This window comes from Pogona vitticeps, chromosome 2, assembly GCF_051106095.1.
Source record: "Pogona vitticeps strain Pit_001003342236 chromosome 2, PviZW2.1, whole genome shotgun sequence".
Classification (NCBI taxonomy): domain Eukaryota; kingdom Metazoa; phylum Chordata; class Lepidosauria; order Squamata; family Agamidae; genus Pogona; species Pogona vitticeps.
This window is the reverse complement of record NC_135784.1, coordinates 130,309,172-130,323,772: the sequence shown is the minus strand read 5'-3', so window position 1 is coordinate 130,323,772 and position 14,601 is coordinate 130,309,172. Positions and strand designations below refer to the sequence as shown.

The 14,601-nt window shown below is 40.2% G+C and overlaps 1 protein-coding gene across 14 annotated transcripts in view; it reads left to right on the top strand.

Moving 5' to 3' along the window:
- Positions 1–14,436, top strand: part of MAP2K4 (mitogen-activated protein kinase kinase 4) — a 74,884-nt gene extending 60,448 nt beyond the window's left edge. For all 14 annotated transcript variants that reach the window (XM_078385944.1, XM_072990428.2, XM_072990429.2 and 11 more), the window contains 6 exons: positions 1,290–1,341; positions 2,337–2,464; positions 5,346–5,423; positions 7,118–7,266; positions 10,610–10,655; positions 11,825–14,436. In XM_078385944.1, the coding sequence (XP_078242070.1) occupies positions 1,290–1,341; positions 2,337–2,464; positions 5,346–5,423; positions 7,118–7,266; positions 10,610–10,655; positions 11,825–11,938 (567 nt within the window). In that variant the 3' untranslated portion in view covers positions 11,939–14,436. The remainder of the gene's footprint in view (positions 1–1,289; positions 1,342–2,336; positions 2,465–5,345; positions 5,424–7,117; positions 7,267–10,609; positions 10,656–11,824) is intronic.
- The last annotated feature ends 165 nt before the right edge of the window (positions 14,437–14,601 follow it).

The following is a 14,601-nucleotide window of genomic DNA, read 5'->3' as shown; positions in this document are numbered from 1 at the left end:
TAGCCAAAGTGGCAGTGGGGATGCTGTCTTGTCCCCTAGTCGGTGTGTGACCAGTGAGAGGGTGCTTTCTCATTGCCAGTCCACACTGCTCACACCTCCAAGCTTGCTGTCCAGAAAATCTTACTTTCCTCAAGGTTACTGGGCTTCCCTGAAGACCCCCTTTAAGTAAGAGAGACTGGTCCACTCTGCTCACAGTGCTTGGTATGCCATGCCTCAGTCTGATGCCTCTCCCTCTGCCTCTTTCATTCTTCCAATTGCTACTCCAATATTGTGCTCACTCACTCAACTCACTCAGCATGCTGTGCCCCATGCTGTTGGGACAATCCCCACCCACCACTGGCTGTCTGCTGCTCCAATCTACCTGCTACTGCTGCCCAGGGCATTTGCCCGCCCACCCCCAGCGCGACCTGTCCTTTGCCTCCTCCGTGCTGCTGGCTTTTCCTGCTGACATTCCCACTGTTCAGGGTTCAATCAGTATGCCTGTTACAGTCATTTCCTAATACCTGGGCACTGCTGGCTGTTGGATGGTTTGGCAAAATCACTGGGAAGATGTTGAAGACACAGGGAAATCCTTTAAAAATGTTTTCCTTGTGTGTATGTGTTTTTTAAAGGGGGAACTAATTGACTATATAGTATTAATATTGATTAAAACTGAGTTCTGGATATCTAGAAATTCTGAATTTTTAAAATTCCAAATCAAAATTCCACATTCCCCTAAATAACATTTCTGTTGCATTGTGTTTGTGTTAACTGCCTGTAACATTTTAGTACTGTTAAATGTTAAGGAGCATTTTCATTGTATGCCTTATAAGCTTTCTGAGATGCATCTTAGTTAACATTAATTGATTTTGAGTTGTGTAATAATGGGATGTATACTACCCTGTTTCCCCCAAAATAAGACCTAACCTGAAAATAAGCCCTAGTATGATTGTTCAGGATGCTCGTAATATAAGCCCAACCCCAAAAATAAGCCCTAGTTAAGTGAAACCCCACATTCCACCATTGTGCAACAACCAGAAGATGACGTTCATTCATTCATTCATTCATTCATTCATTCATTCATTCATTCATTCATTCATTCATTTATACCCCGCCCATCTAGACACAAGTCTACTCTGGGCGACATAACTCTATTTGAATAAATGTAGATAGTTGTAAATGAAAAAAAACCTCCCCTGAAAATAAGCCCTGATATGTTTTTGGAGCAAAAATTAATATAAGACCCTGTTTTATTTTTGGGGAAACACGGTATATATCTTACTCCGTAAAAACCTCTGCTTCTCTCCTAGACTGTGAAAGCACTAAACCACTTAAAAGAAAACTTGAAAATTATTCACAGAGGTAGGTTTGTCTGGATTTGTATTTTCTGTAAAGATAATTTCTCTTTTAAACCATAGAACATTTTGTATTGTAGCTTTATTTGTGAGGTTGACTGGAAGTATTCCCTTTTCCCATCCTTCAACCTGAAAAATTGTCTGCACGTAATTGACAGGCCTCCAGAAACAGTGCAGGGAATGGTTTACGGGGATGGAAGTTCAATGAAGATTCGTTTCCTCTTATTTTCTCAACCGATACCCCACCCAACCCAAACCCGAAGCCTAAATTTGTGTCAGCTTTCCTCATATCTAGCAGTGGTTGTGGACAAAGTCATCATTTTTAAAATACAGCTTTTATGCCAAGGAAATCGAGCAGAAGACTAGGAGGAACATCTGGGTGATGCAAAGGGGCTTGCCCGTGGCAGCTCTAGCCGGTTTAGCTTGTGGGATGGAATGGTCCACCTCATGTGGAAGGGCCATGTGTTGCCCCTCCCAGGATGATAATGTGCTTCATCCCTCAGCTCCTTTAAGTTCTGTAAAGCTAGCCTTCTGACAGTGATATTAAAATTTCCTTTTGCTAATGAATTTTATTTCCACAGCTCTTACAAATCAGTTCTTTCTCAGGGCTACAGGGCCAATTCAGATATGATGCTGTTTTGCAAAATGAAAAAGTAGAGCTGCTTTTTTTCAGCACTGCACCTCTCACACACACACACACACCAACCTGTTCTTAAGTCTAAAATAATAATGTTGGGCTGAGGAGTCACCAAATTTGTGTAATGTGTAGTTTGCCAGTTATTTTAGAAGTGTTCTTCAGATATACAGTAAGTGACATAAAACATAAGCACAGCTTATTTAAAAATTATTAATTGAGAAAGAAGGCTTAGCTGTGGACATCGTCTTCAGTCCTGATTTTTGTGCATTTTTTGTCATGTACCTTTCATTTGTTTGAAATTGAAGTATTTTGCCTGAAGCATAAATTCTTACGTTTGTGTCTGTTTGTGTCCGTATCCTTTGCAGATATTAAACCTTCCAATATTCTTCTGGACAGAAATGGAAATATTAAACTCTGTGATTTTGGCATCAGTGGACAACTCGTAGACTCCATTGCCAAAACCAGAGATGCTGGGTGCCGGCCCTACATGGCAGTAAGTGTGGTTTGAAAACTTACCCATGATGAGTGAGGTGAGAACGTGGGGCTGAGTGAAGCAAAGTATTCAGTAACAGGACTCCTAGCCAGCTTGGCACTGGGTAATGTTAAGGGCAGAACAAAACGATCTGTTGACAGGCTTCGCAGAGAAGGCAGGGATTATTTAAGGTAAAGGGATTCATTCTTATTGACTCGCTTCCAAATAATTAAATCCAGTAGTGGCCCAAGCTGTCCAGCCACTTGAGGCACGAGCAGAATACTGTCACTGCTCATTGCTGCTATCATCCTTGTAACCTCTGCTTTTTCGCCACACCTTTCCCACTTGCTTGCCTCTATATGGAAGGCAGCAGCACCTGCACAGACGAACTGGCACTTGCTCTCCACAGGCGCAGACATGGCAAGGCTCTGAACACCTGACCCCGAGGTGTTCCTAAAGCCCCAGGTTATGGGCCGGGTACTCTTGGAGAACAGCTCTGCTGGCAGCACACCGGGTCGGCCCAGGGGGGGCCTGCCTGGGGCACTTGGTTGTCTGGGCATCATGGGTAGTAGCAGCAGAGGAAACATCACAGCTTGCTTTGCCTAACATTTCACTGCCTGAAGTGGGTCTCCCAGTCTTCTTAATAGACTGGCCTCCTTTGGGTACATACATGTTGTATTTATTTATTTAATACATTTCCCCCTTACCTTTTAGTTTGGGGTATTTTGAAGATAGTTTCCTACTTAAAAGAAAGAAAGAAAGAAAGAAACAAGCAGTAGTGATGATGATGATGTTCTGTCAAATCAATTGCAATGTAAAGTAATCTTCCCAGGGTTTTTTTTTTAACCAGTCACCCCTTCCGCCGGTGCTCAGGGACTGAGCATCTTGGCCCAGTGCCACAGAGGTAGCAGGGCCCGTTGTTCCATCAGCGGCCCACACTCTAGGACGGTGATCTTGGCTGCCGCCTCTTTCTGGGAGGCACATTCAGGTTGTTTCAAATTCCTGGCTGTGCCAAATGAAACAGTAATCACAATCATAAAATCAAAATAAGAAGAACTTAAGCACCACCAGTAGGAAAACATAAAAACAGACAGCACCAGTGAAGAACAAAAAAGTCGTAATTTCTGTGATATTGATTCTTATAATAATTCATAAAATAGAATGTGGCTCTAAGTAAGGATGTAGTGCTTCCTTGAAATGATGGCTGTGTGACTCAATTGTTTGTTAGTTATTTACTAGCTACAGTTGTTCATCGCTTTCCTGCTGTGGTGCTCAAGGCAATGTGCATGGCCCCTCACCCCATTTTGTCCTCACAAGAGCACTGTGTGATAGCTTAGGCTAGGAGATAGTAAGTAGCCCAAGGTCACCCACTGAGTTTCATGGCCAGTCTTGTTGTGATCCCTGTGCATAACACATTTGTATTCTGTGCATGCTCAAGACATGCTTGAGGATCCTCCCATAGCTTAAGAGTTCTGGGAGGAACCCGACCCTGTTCCTGTACTGTGCAGGCTCCAGGTCAGTTCTGTTTCAGCCACCAGAGACATAACATGGGTATTGGCTCTTACTGAGTTGAAGCTAATCTTTCTTCCTCCCCACCCCTCGCAGAGCTTGTACATCTTGGCTACTGATTTTTTTTCCTTCTTTTTTCATGTTTTCATTTCTTCAAACATCTTTCTTGATTTTAATGTTTTAGTAGATTCACCATTATCTTTTTAAGGCCTATATTGAAAGGCTTTTCCAATAGGTGAGTGTCCTGTACTGGTGCCAAAACTGTCTCTTCCAGATGGGCAGGACATGCGTCCTTTGTCTAAGTGAGAAATGTTGCTTTCATTCTCTCAACATTGACCTACATTTACACACAAGACATACTGGAAGAGGGGCTGATGGGCTTAAAAGATTTTGCAGTGTGTGTGTGAAGGAGCCTCCCAACATTATGTTTGGTTCCTTTCTCTTTCTTTTTGGCTTCACCAGAGAGGCCAGTATCTGTCTCGGGTGCTTTGGCCCTGGGGGCAGCGTGTGTCAATAGTGAGACTTGGGAGTTGAGTATCTTTCCTCACCGGAATCTACGATTGTGACTACATTAGCCAAAGAGTTGTGTATAAGGGCAAATGGGCCCACTTTTCTGATTATGAGAAATGTGGAGAAGAAGCACCATCATTTTTAGTTGAGCTAAGACCTGCCTGCACTTGCCTGTGAATTGCAGTCCATGCTTTGGAGAAGTGCTTGCGTGGGGCAAAGAGTTAGAGAAGATCCAACACAAGAACAGTTTGGAACTGCAGCGGTGATTTGTCAGCACACCAACCCCATGCCTACAGGCCTCTGTAAATATATGACTGGGAGGAACCCGACAACACCTGTTGTGCAAGCTAGGAAAAAAAAAAAGAAGTGCTAAGGGAATTAATGGTTGGGATGAAGAATAAGGCTTGCATAACAACAGTGTGGTATTTTCTCTGTACTTTCACATTCTCTTTGTTTTGGGATCAGGACAGAAGCAAGACAGTGGGGAAGCAATCAGTTGATAATTACCACAATCTGTTTCATAAATCAAATATATTTATTGAATTAGCTTGGTGTGAGAGCTGTCAGTCTATATTGCAGCATGTCCAGCTCATGCTGACTAGCCATTGTTGCAGAACGCAAATCATATTTACACTTCAATAACCTAGCATCTCTACTGGTGAAAAGGACACTTAACATTTGGCTAGTTGTTTGCATGCAGACCCCATAACATGAGTTATATGACTGTAAAATTTTGATTTATTTCAACTAAGATATGTACAGTACTGCTGTGCAGTAGGCCAAAAATTGGAAAAGGGACAGGATGTATCAATAAATCCACATCCTGCTGCTTGAGTGTTCCCATCTTTTTTGTATATAACAGTTTGTTGTTGTCTAATTTCAGCCGGAAAGGATAGACCCTAGTGCATCCAGGCAAGGATATGATGTCCGCTCTGATGTTTGGAGCTTAGGGATTACATTGGTAAGTAAGAAGCATCTCAGGCATTGCATGGCACTGGAGATAAACCCTAAATCTGCTTATGGGTGGCTTTAGGGTTTGAAAAGTGTAAAAGCTAGATGGACATTATTCTTGTGGATGAATGCATTGTCATGACAGAGCTGTATGCCAGGCCGTCACTTTCTGATCTGCTTAGCCCTGTTCACACTAAATGAGGAAATACGGCCTTTGCTCTTCCTGCAGGCATAAGATAAGGCCCAGCAGTCTTCGATTTGGTCTACTTGTAGAAGCAGTTTAACATGGGGTTGCTGAAACATAGTGTTTCAGCAACCCCATCCTCCAGAGTGCTTGTAGACCTCCCCTCCCCCTCAAAAAATTGTATTGGCCAATACTGTATCTTGATTAATATTTACACTTGGGCAGATCCCCAACCACAGAAGCACTATAGCATTGATCTGTCACAGGGCAGGTTGCATGTGACCAGGGAGGGAAACAACTGGCATCTCATCAGATCACTGTGATGACTTCCAGAATTGGAGTTCCATACAAGTAAATATTCAGCAGAAGATCTACTGGCCATCTCATCAGGGCCTAGTTTGATCCTGGGGAAATGAAGATTTATTTATTCAAGATTTATTTATTCACCTTATTTACGATATTTTAATTTGCTCTTTAACTGATGTTATTTTGTTATTTTATGGTTTTGTTACTGTTGTAAATCGCCCAGCATGGCCCTGGCTGCCAGATGGGTGGTATAGAAAGAAAGATAGCAGATGCAACAATCTAAACTAACATTTCTCTTTTCATTGCTGGGCACTTTTTTCTCCCTTTAATTGAAAATGTGTGAGAAAGACAGTATTTGTGTATTACAGAGTGGTTCTGGCATCATCCCTAGTGAGTTTTTTTGGGGGGAACACAAGTACCCCTGCATTTGCCCAATCATGCTGGGTGCATACAGTTCATAGTTTATGGTAGGTATGGACCCACTAATCAGAGGGGAGAACAGGAAGAACAGGAGTGACCCACACACATTAAGTTGCTGTTTGCTACACAGATAAATGGAAATAACCTAATAATTATTGCTGGTTAGTAGAGGAAGAAGAACATACATTGAAACTAGGAACTGTGTCTGTTTCTGTCTAAATCATGATATGCAAACGTGTGAAAGAATGGGTCACAGAAAGGTAAATAAGTCACTGTTTTACTACTCTTCTGAGTGACAGACTTCTGTTATGCAGAATCTCCCATCAGTTCAATATGCTCAGAACTGTATCCTTTATGTCTGCTATTGCAACTGTGTGTTTTATGCAGTAGAAATGGAGTCAATTCTTGAACAGAATTGCAATGCCTTCTGCTTCAGGAATATGTGATTATTTTTATATTTTGCGTGTTAAATATGTGCTGAAGGATGGTTAGCATTTAAAAACCAGCGCAGAAACAACAGTCAAGCTAAGTATCAACAGCCTGATCAAAAAGCAACAACATACCTGCAGACACATATGCTGAGCAACTCATGGACATGATAACCCAGAACATAAAATACCGAAGTGTTATCTAAGATATGTGTCTTCAGCATATGTTCAAGAGTAGAAGTCATGTTTTCAGTGACTATCTAAAGATGCTGTAAAGTTTGAACACACTGTTTATTCCCAGGCTACCTGTTTGTGTACTCTGCCTTGACTAATTTAGGTCATATTGTTGCTCTCTCCTTGGTATAGTATGAGCTGGCCACAGGGCGGTTCCCCTATCCTAAATGGAATAGTGTATTCGATCAGCTGACACAAGTAGTCAAGGGAGACCCACCACAGCTGAGCAACTCAGAGGAACGGGAGTTCTCCCAAAGTTTTATCAACTTTGTCAACTTGTGGTGAGTATGTCTCAGCCTAGTCTACTCTGGGCATTGCTGCCAAGTAGCTGGTTCAAAATAGGGCTTACTGCTGCTTATATTGCATGTGGCAGCAACAACAGAATGTTCCCATGATGCTGGAGACAATGTGAAATACTGAACTTCCATCAAGTGGGTGGTTTTGCTAAGATAAATAACATAGAATTATACTACTCACACAAGTGTTACCATTGTGTAGGCAGATGTCTCCGTGAAGAAAATACACCCTCGGCTTATGCAATGGCAGTGCTAGTTCAAGTGGCTTAAGTCCACTTGAATGACACTGGTAGGACTTTCCACTCCTCAAAGGCTCAGTGCGATTGTTTATTGCATATTCACTCCTGGAATAGCCTGCCAATGTCAGGGAAAATATGTGTGGAAACCTAAGTGTCTTGAAAGACTTGCAGACCTTAACTTAATACTTAGTTATTTTGTTTCTATGAGGTTTGCATGCCACCTCATAACATGAAGTTCTCTGTACAAGAACCATGAAAACGATTAGATACAAAACAGAATCTAAAGCCATAAAACCAACATGAAACAGAACAGGAATACAGAGCTTTAAAACTGGAAAGCTTGAACCATGTAAATCATATAAAAGCCCTGAAATGTCTTCTAGCTTATGTTGAATTTGTCACAAGGACAGCACCAGGAAAACCTATTTTGGAAGGTATCATTATTGAAAGACCTTCTAGCTTGTGCTGCTTATGTGATATTGGCTCTGACAAAGATTTGGAAGCATGCCACCCTAGGTCTTAGTTCAGTTGCTGAAGTCCTGTTGCTTAGCATGGTAAGTCACACCGGAGTAGGCCCATTGAATCAGGGGATTTGGTGAATCAACTCTTCCATAAGTTCTAGCAATTTCAGTGGGCCTTCTCTAACTGAATTTAGCATAATACTCTAGCACCTAGTGTAGGCCCATTTGAGTCAATGGAACTTATGGAGGAGTTGACTCACCAAATCCCATGATTCAGTGGGCCTACTGCGGTGTGACTTACCATGCTAAGCAACAGGATTTCTACCTATATAAAACTACTTTACTGATGCCTCACATTTGACCACTAGCAGTAAGTGAAATGGAGTTGGAGAGGCCTCTCCTGAACAATTGTCTTTAATAAGAGCGACCTTTAGTAATTGATGCCTTAAGCCATACATGTTCAAATGCTCCAATGAATGAGGCTTCCCTGTTTTGGCATTGTTTCTTTGCTACGTACTCAGTGGAATAGTGCAGTGCTGGCTGCATCGAGTAGAGCACCCATCACCCTAGTGCCTGCTTCTGGGACTTTTGTTGACTTGCAGACTAGTAAATGCATTTTGTTGGCCAGAATTACTGCAGTGTAGTATGGACAAAAATAGAGATAGATTTGAGTCACTTGATCTCATTGCAGTTAGTACAACAGAAGGGGCTCAGGAGCAACAAACAAGCACTTAGAATATTGGATCTGCAGTATTTTTTCGCATATTAAGATGCACCCATGTATAAGACACCCCTCCACTTTTCTAACCCCAAATTAAGAAATCAATATTTTAAACATAAAACAGAATACATTTTTATTTAGTAACTAGGTAACATTTACATACCAGTACTGTCATATTATGCATCACATTTAGTTTTGAGCATATCATTTTATTCAGTCTCTGTGGTCAGAACACTTGGACATTACCAGTCTCGGTTGCATCTGAGCACTGCCTATATCCTCCACCTCCAACGAGGTTTGTTCCAGTTGGTTTGTTCAGAATCAGCTGATGTCATTTACATAAGGTTCATGATTGGAGGAAGCCAAGTCTCTAGACTGTAGGAAGCTAAGCCTCAGTGATTGGAGGAAGTCTGTTTGCAGAGTCAAGGTATGGACAGTTTTGCATTTGTGCAGTTCTCTCCTTGGCTTACTTCTGTGTATAAGACAACACTTGATTTTTAGTCTAAAGATTTTAGACAAAAGCGTTGTCTTATACACGGAAATAAACTGTACATCAGCGATAATTCCAGGAATTGGAGCATTTCAAGATATCTTCAAAATAAAAATAGCCTCAGAGCATCTTATGAGAATAGGACAAAGTAGAAGAGGAGCATTTTGAGGAAAAGAAACATACTGGCCAGGACTTTACAGGACTGATTAAAGCAGTAACTGTTTGTATCCTTGTGTAGAAACTTCTCAGCCTATCCTCTTCAATCATGGTTCAGTACTGTGGATTGTTTTTGAATATTCAGATCTTGGCTTGAGAAGCCAAGTTGTAAATACAGTATGCTGTTCCTTTGAAGGAAGTCAGGAGATTGTAGTATACTGTAACGGCCTGTTACATTCAGAGGAAGAACTTTGATTAACAGTTTCCAAGGTGGACAAGATACAGAATACAACTTTCAGCCATGATTTTGTGTTTTGGCTTGTTTTGAAATTGTGAAGCCCCTAATAATAGTTTACCAGTTTCACTGTAATGGGAATTAGCTGTGGCTTTCTAGTTCTTTCTTGGAGTGAGGATGCAAGACAGCATCTTTACTTATTCAATGCTTGCTTATGCAAACACAATCTTGGTATGGATTTGCTGCCATGCTGATTTGTTATAACGTTAATTTTGCTAGTGGAGTTAACAAGTGGCTCTTCATTTTAAAATGTATTTGTGCTCTAGAGCTAATTGCTTGCAAGTGTTGATATGCAAGATGGAGCTTGATGGCTTGAACTGAGAAATGCATTTCCCTTCTTAGAAGGGGAAAGTGGTCAGTGGGATTTCTTCTTGGCCTTCCCATGTGAATGCCTGTATTTACGATTAATTGCTATCCTGACAAGAAGCATTGGTGTAAGAATTATTTTTTAGAGTCTTGACCCAAGTCCAACCAGAGTGGACTCCTTGACTCAGTTGCTCAATGGCAAGTCGATATTTTTGTTAAATTCCCTTGGTTCTATGAGTCTGCTCTAGGATTTAGACCAATATTTTATAGTTAGAATGTAATTCTACACTGGCCTGTTGAAAGATGGAAGAAAGGACTTTTCTTGTGAAAGATGTAGGAAAGTCTGTAATCCCAGTGGTGAGAATTTATAAACAGACAACACAATGGTGAGGTGAAAGGACTACCCATGGGTTATAGTTACTAATGATGCTGAGTATTTTCATGTATACCCACTAAGAACAGTCTATTGAATAAATCATAAAGAAGAGAGGGCAGAGAGTCTTTGTGGCAGTTAGTATCTATACAAATAGATAACAGTATAATCATAACTTAACATTACTACGCTTTGACAATGCTCTTAACCTGTGTTGTCCAATATATAATTCTCTCTGGTTTTTAATTACTAGTTTTTCTTCTTTAATTCCTTTCTGATCTTTTTAGCCTTACGAAGGATGAGTCCAAAAGGCCAAAGTATAAGGAACTTCTGGTGAGTATGAAGAAATACATGGGGCAGGAAATGTATGAGAGCATGAAGCTAGATCTGGCTAAGAGCCTTAGGAGAGTGTTCTTGCCCAGTTACTTCAAAGGTGTGCATTAGGCTACAGTTAGATTTGTTCTGCAACAGCACTCCTGCTGCTTGTTAAGATTGTGAGTCACGTTCTACCTGTAGAGCACAAACAGGTAGGTAGGTTGAGGATTCTATCTCACTGTGGACTTTACGTAGAACATAAGAATTTACATTTATTCTGTACTGCAAAACTGCCAGGTTCCAAACCAAGATAATTGAAAGTCACGTTGTAGTTCAGAATAGAACTTCATGGCATATTTAATTAGTATTTGTTTGGATTCTGGAATTGGTGCACTTCATCCCGCTTCTCTAATTCTGCAAGGTGTAAGGGCAATTGTTATAAAGTGTCTCTACCCAGATTGATTCCTGTATGTATCTTGTATTTTGAATGTGAATTTTGAGGTATCATATTTTTATAAAGGGAAGATATTCAAACCTCTTAAAGTTGAAATCTGGTTTCTGTAAGATGGAATCATACACTCCCCAAAATACAGATTATGGATAGTCCCATGAAGCTGGGTTCTAATCCTGTGCATACATTTTAATACCCCAGAATTAGATTGGTGTGTTATTTATCAACATTTGCTATTTACAGTGTATATAGCAGTAGCAATTGTAGTGGGAGCAAAAGTTCCACGAGTAGATGCATAAGCAAGAGTAGATAACCTGTCCATTTAATGTGTTTCCAATGTCCTTGTTACTACTAACATAAATATTTGCTGAGAACTGGATTAAGCTCCAGTGGTGCAATAGAACCAGTAGTTTTGGGTACATTCCTTGATTTCAAGGAAGCCCCCTGAATCCCCTGCTTTATACCTATATTGTCACTTGCATATGTGCTGCCCTCTCTTGCTCCTAGATGTTTAAAATAAAAGAGGGAACCCAACCAGACAAGTATAGTAACTGTTATACCCAACTGTGTCTGTGCTGGATCTGGATTCCTCACAGCAATAGGGACTTGAGATAGTAGTCATTTTGATTTTGATTTTTTTATTGCACTTTAATGCTCCCTTCTTTCCCATTGATGGGATTCATGAAAGCATCCTTTTCCAAAAATGAGCATATTTTCATTCCTGTCTCTTCTCCAGAAACATCCATTCATCCTAATGTATGAGGAACGAACAGTGGATGTTGCGTGCTATGTTTGCAAAATCCTGGATCAAATGCCAGCAACGCCAAGCTCGCCAATGTACGTTGACTGATACTGCTGCTACATCAAAACTCTAGTGCAAGTGCTGAGAGAAAACAAGATGTACAGAATCTTCACCCCATATTGCCGTGTTTTAACGCTCGCCCAGACACCATGTGCAATAATGTTGGTGTTTTTCTTCCATTCTGTCTGTATATTATTGTCACTTATAAAGTGCAACCATTAATACCTGATCACACAGTGTTAGTGTTGGTCAAAGAGAGACGTCATTTTGCTCTTTTTGTGGACATATTCATGAAATGTGGAAATAAGTAACATTTTATTTGTTGACCATGATTGAATAGCGCCTAAGCTGAATTTCTAGATTCAGAGACTTCTCAGCAGCTACTGGAATGATTTTATTATCTCAAACTCTTCCAATTGTTACAGAAAATTTAAAAGAAAGGAAGTTAGGCATTGGTTTGTCTGATTCTGGACATAAAGACACTCTGCCTGGGGAAAAAAGAACTTGTGCAGCCAAATGAGCTACTTTTACCTTCTGGAGCCAGCAGAGGCAAACAGGGGATAATATATAAATATATATAAATATATATATATTTTCTTCACAAAGTGCAATAGATAACTGATTTGAAATTCTGTTGCTTTTCTGTCACAGTGAATGTTTTGAGGACAGTGTGGCTCAGCAGAACTTCATGTTTTGGGGATGGGGAGAAAGTGATCATGTAAAATGACTTTACCAAAAATGCATTGAAAGATGCCTACTAGTTAAAATCATGAGAGGTGGAGAATACTGTATTATTTCATTTTCCAAGCAAGCCATTCTTTGATAGAACTAGGTGTCCTGTAAATTGTTATCTGGTGAGATAAGACTTTGACCTGAAAAATTATTAAACACTCAACTGAATTTAACTGGCTTATGACCCCTGATTTCTAACTGTATCATGCTCATTAGCTGGCTAAACCTTTACATTTGAAGGATTTGAAATTGTGAAGAGCTGTATTACACACTATTAATCAGTGAATAGTTGTAATTCATCTCCATCCACCTGCCCATGATGCCCAAATGCATAGGCTAGACTCTTCCCAAAGAGCAGGTTTGACATGGATTTGTGCTTCTTGTCTGATATCCAGGATGAGATCAAATAAGCTTCCTTCATCCTCTTCAGCTGGATAGTTGGACTCCCAAAGCCACTGCAAAAAATAAAAATAAAAAAGGATACTAAGCATATTTTCTTTCTTCTGTCTTCTGAGATTTTCTACAAATGGTGTTTAGTTTTTAATGAAGGTTTTTCTAACAACATTTATAAATGAGAGAATTGAAATTTTAAATCTTTAAAAATACTTGAGAGAAAAAAAGGAGTGCTAGATTTTATTGTCAGATGAGAAAGAACCCTTTAGTTACTATCATTAAAGGCACCCCATCTGCATCCAGTGAGACATTGGCTGAAATCCTGCCATCATCAGTGACAAGTCACCCAGATTAATAATAATTTGAGAGTGTACGTGACTTGTACTTGATGCAAGAAAGTCACGTGCACCCCAAAATTGCCAAAGGAAGTCTCTACTCAGTGATGATTTGCTACTGATGATAAGGGCATGCGGAGGTCTGCAATAGGACATAAGCCATTCGCTTTTAAGTTAAAAACTGGGTGGAAGTGGTATTTTTAAGGTCCAATCCTATTTGGAATTCAGAAGGAGGTCAGGTATATGTGGTAGCAAGGCTGCATTACTGTTAAATTAATAGCTATTGCCAGCTGGTTGGGGAGGGGGGAGGGACCCATTGTATTTGCAAAAACACAGCTTGGATAATGCACTGGAATGGGAAGCTAGATGAATTTCAATAAAGCAATTTCATTTTCTAGTGCTCACAGGTGGAGCCTTCCAACCTGGACATGCTAAACTCCTGGGCATTCCTCCTTGTCTCTGTTAAAAATTCGACAGTTTTTGTAGTCCTTTCCTTGTTTCCCATTCAGCTGTCATGCATGTAAGCAGAATGTGTTTCAGTCAGGAAGAAAAGCTAGCTTCCCAGTCAGGCTCAGTATACGACTGTCAGAGAGAGAGGGAGACATGGACAAATCTAGCATATTAATAATAGATTGTTATAATATACTATTAGGGAGGTTCAGCATTTATATTACAGTGTATGTTTATAAAGATGTATAGTGTTCAGAAGCTGTGAAAATAGTGTAAGAACTGTACATTGTGAGCTCTGGTTAATTTTTTTTCTTCCTGTACCATAGAAAAAATGTATAAAGGTTTATTGAGAAGCTGATGTGCAGGGATATTGCCTTATCGTCTGTAAGTAAAATGGAGTTTTAACAACATAATGGCTTCTAAGAGCTTCCAACTATTTTATCCTCTCACAATTTGACTTCTTTTCCTTCTATTTAAAGTATTCTACATGGAATCAAAGTGTTAATGTAATAGTTCTATTTTTTTTTTCTGCCTGCAGGTCAGTTGTAATAAATCAAGGATGCAATGATGACCTTGTTTTTCTTGTTATGAGGTCAGATGTGATGGAGAAATCAATAAATGCAAATTGAAATCTCATCTTCCTCTGATCAGGCTTCCCAGTTTGCTGATTCTTACAAGACAAATCAAAATGAAAGGTGAAGTCCTGAGGCTTCTGTCCTCTTGTAAAGTGCAAGAGGCTCAGTGAATTTGAACCTGAACTGGCTCTTTAAACAAATCCTTTCTTCCTCGGCCACTTTTTGA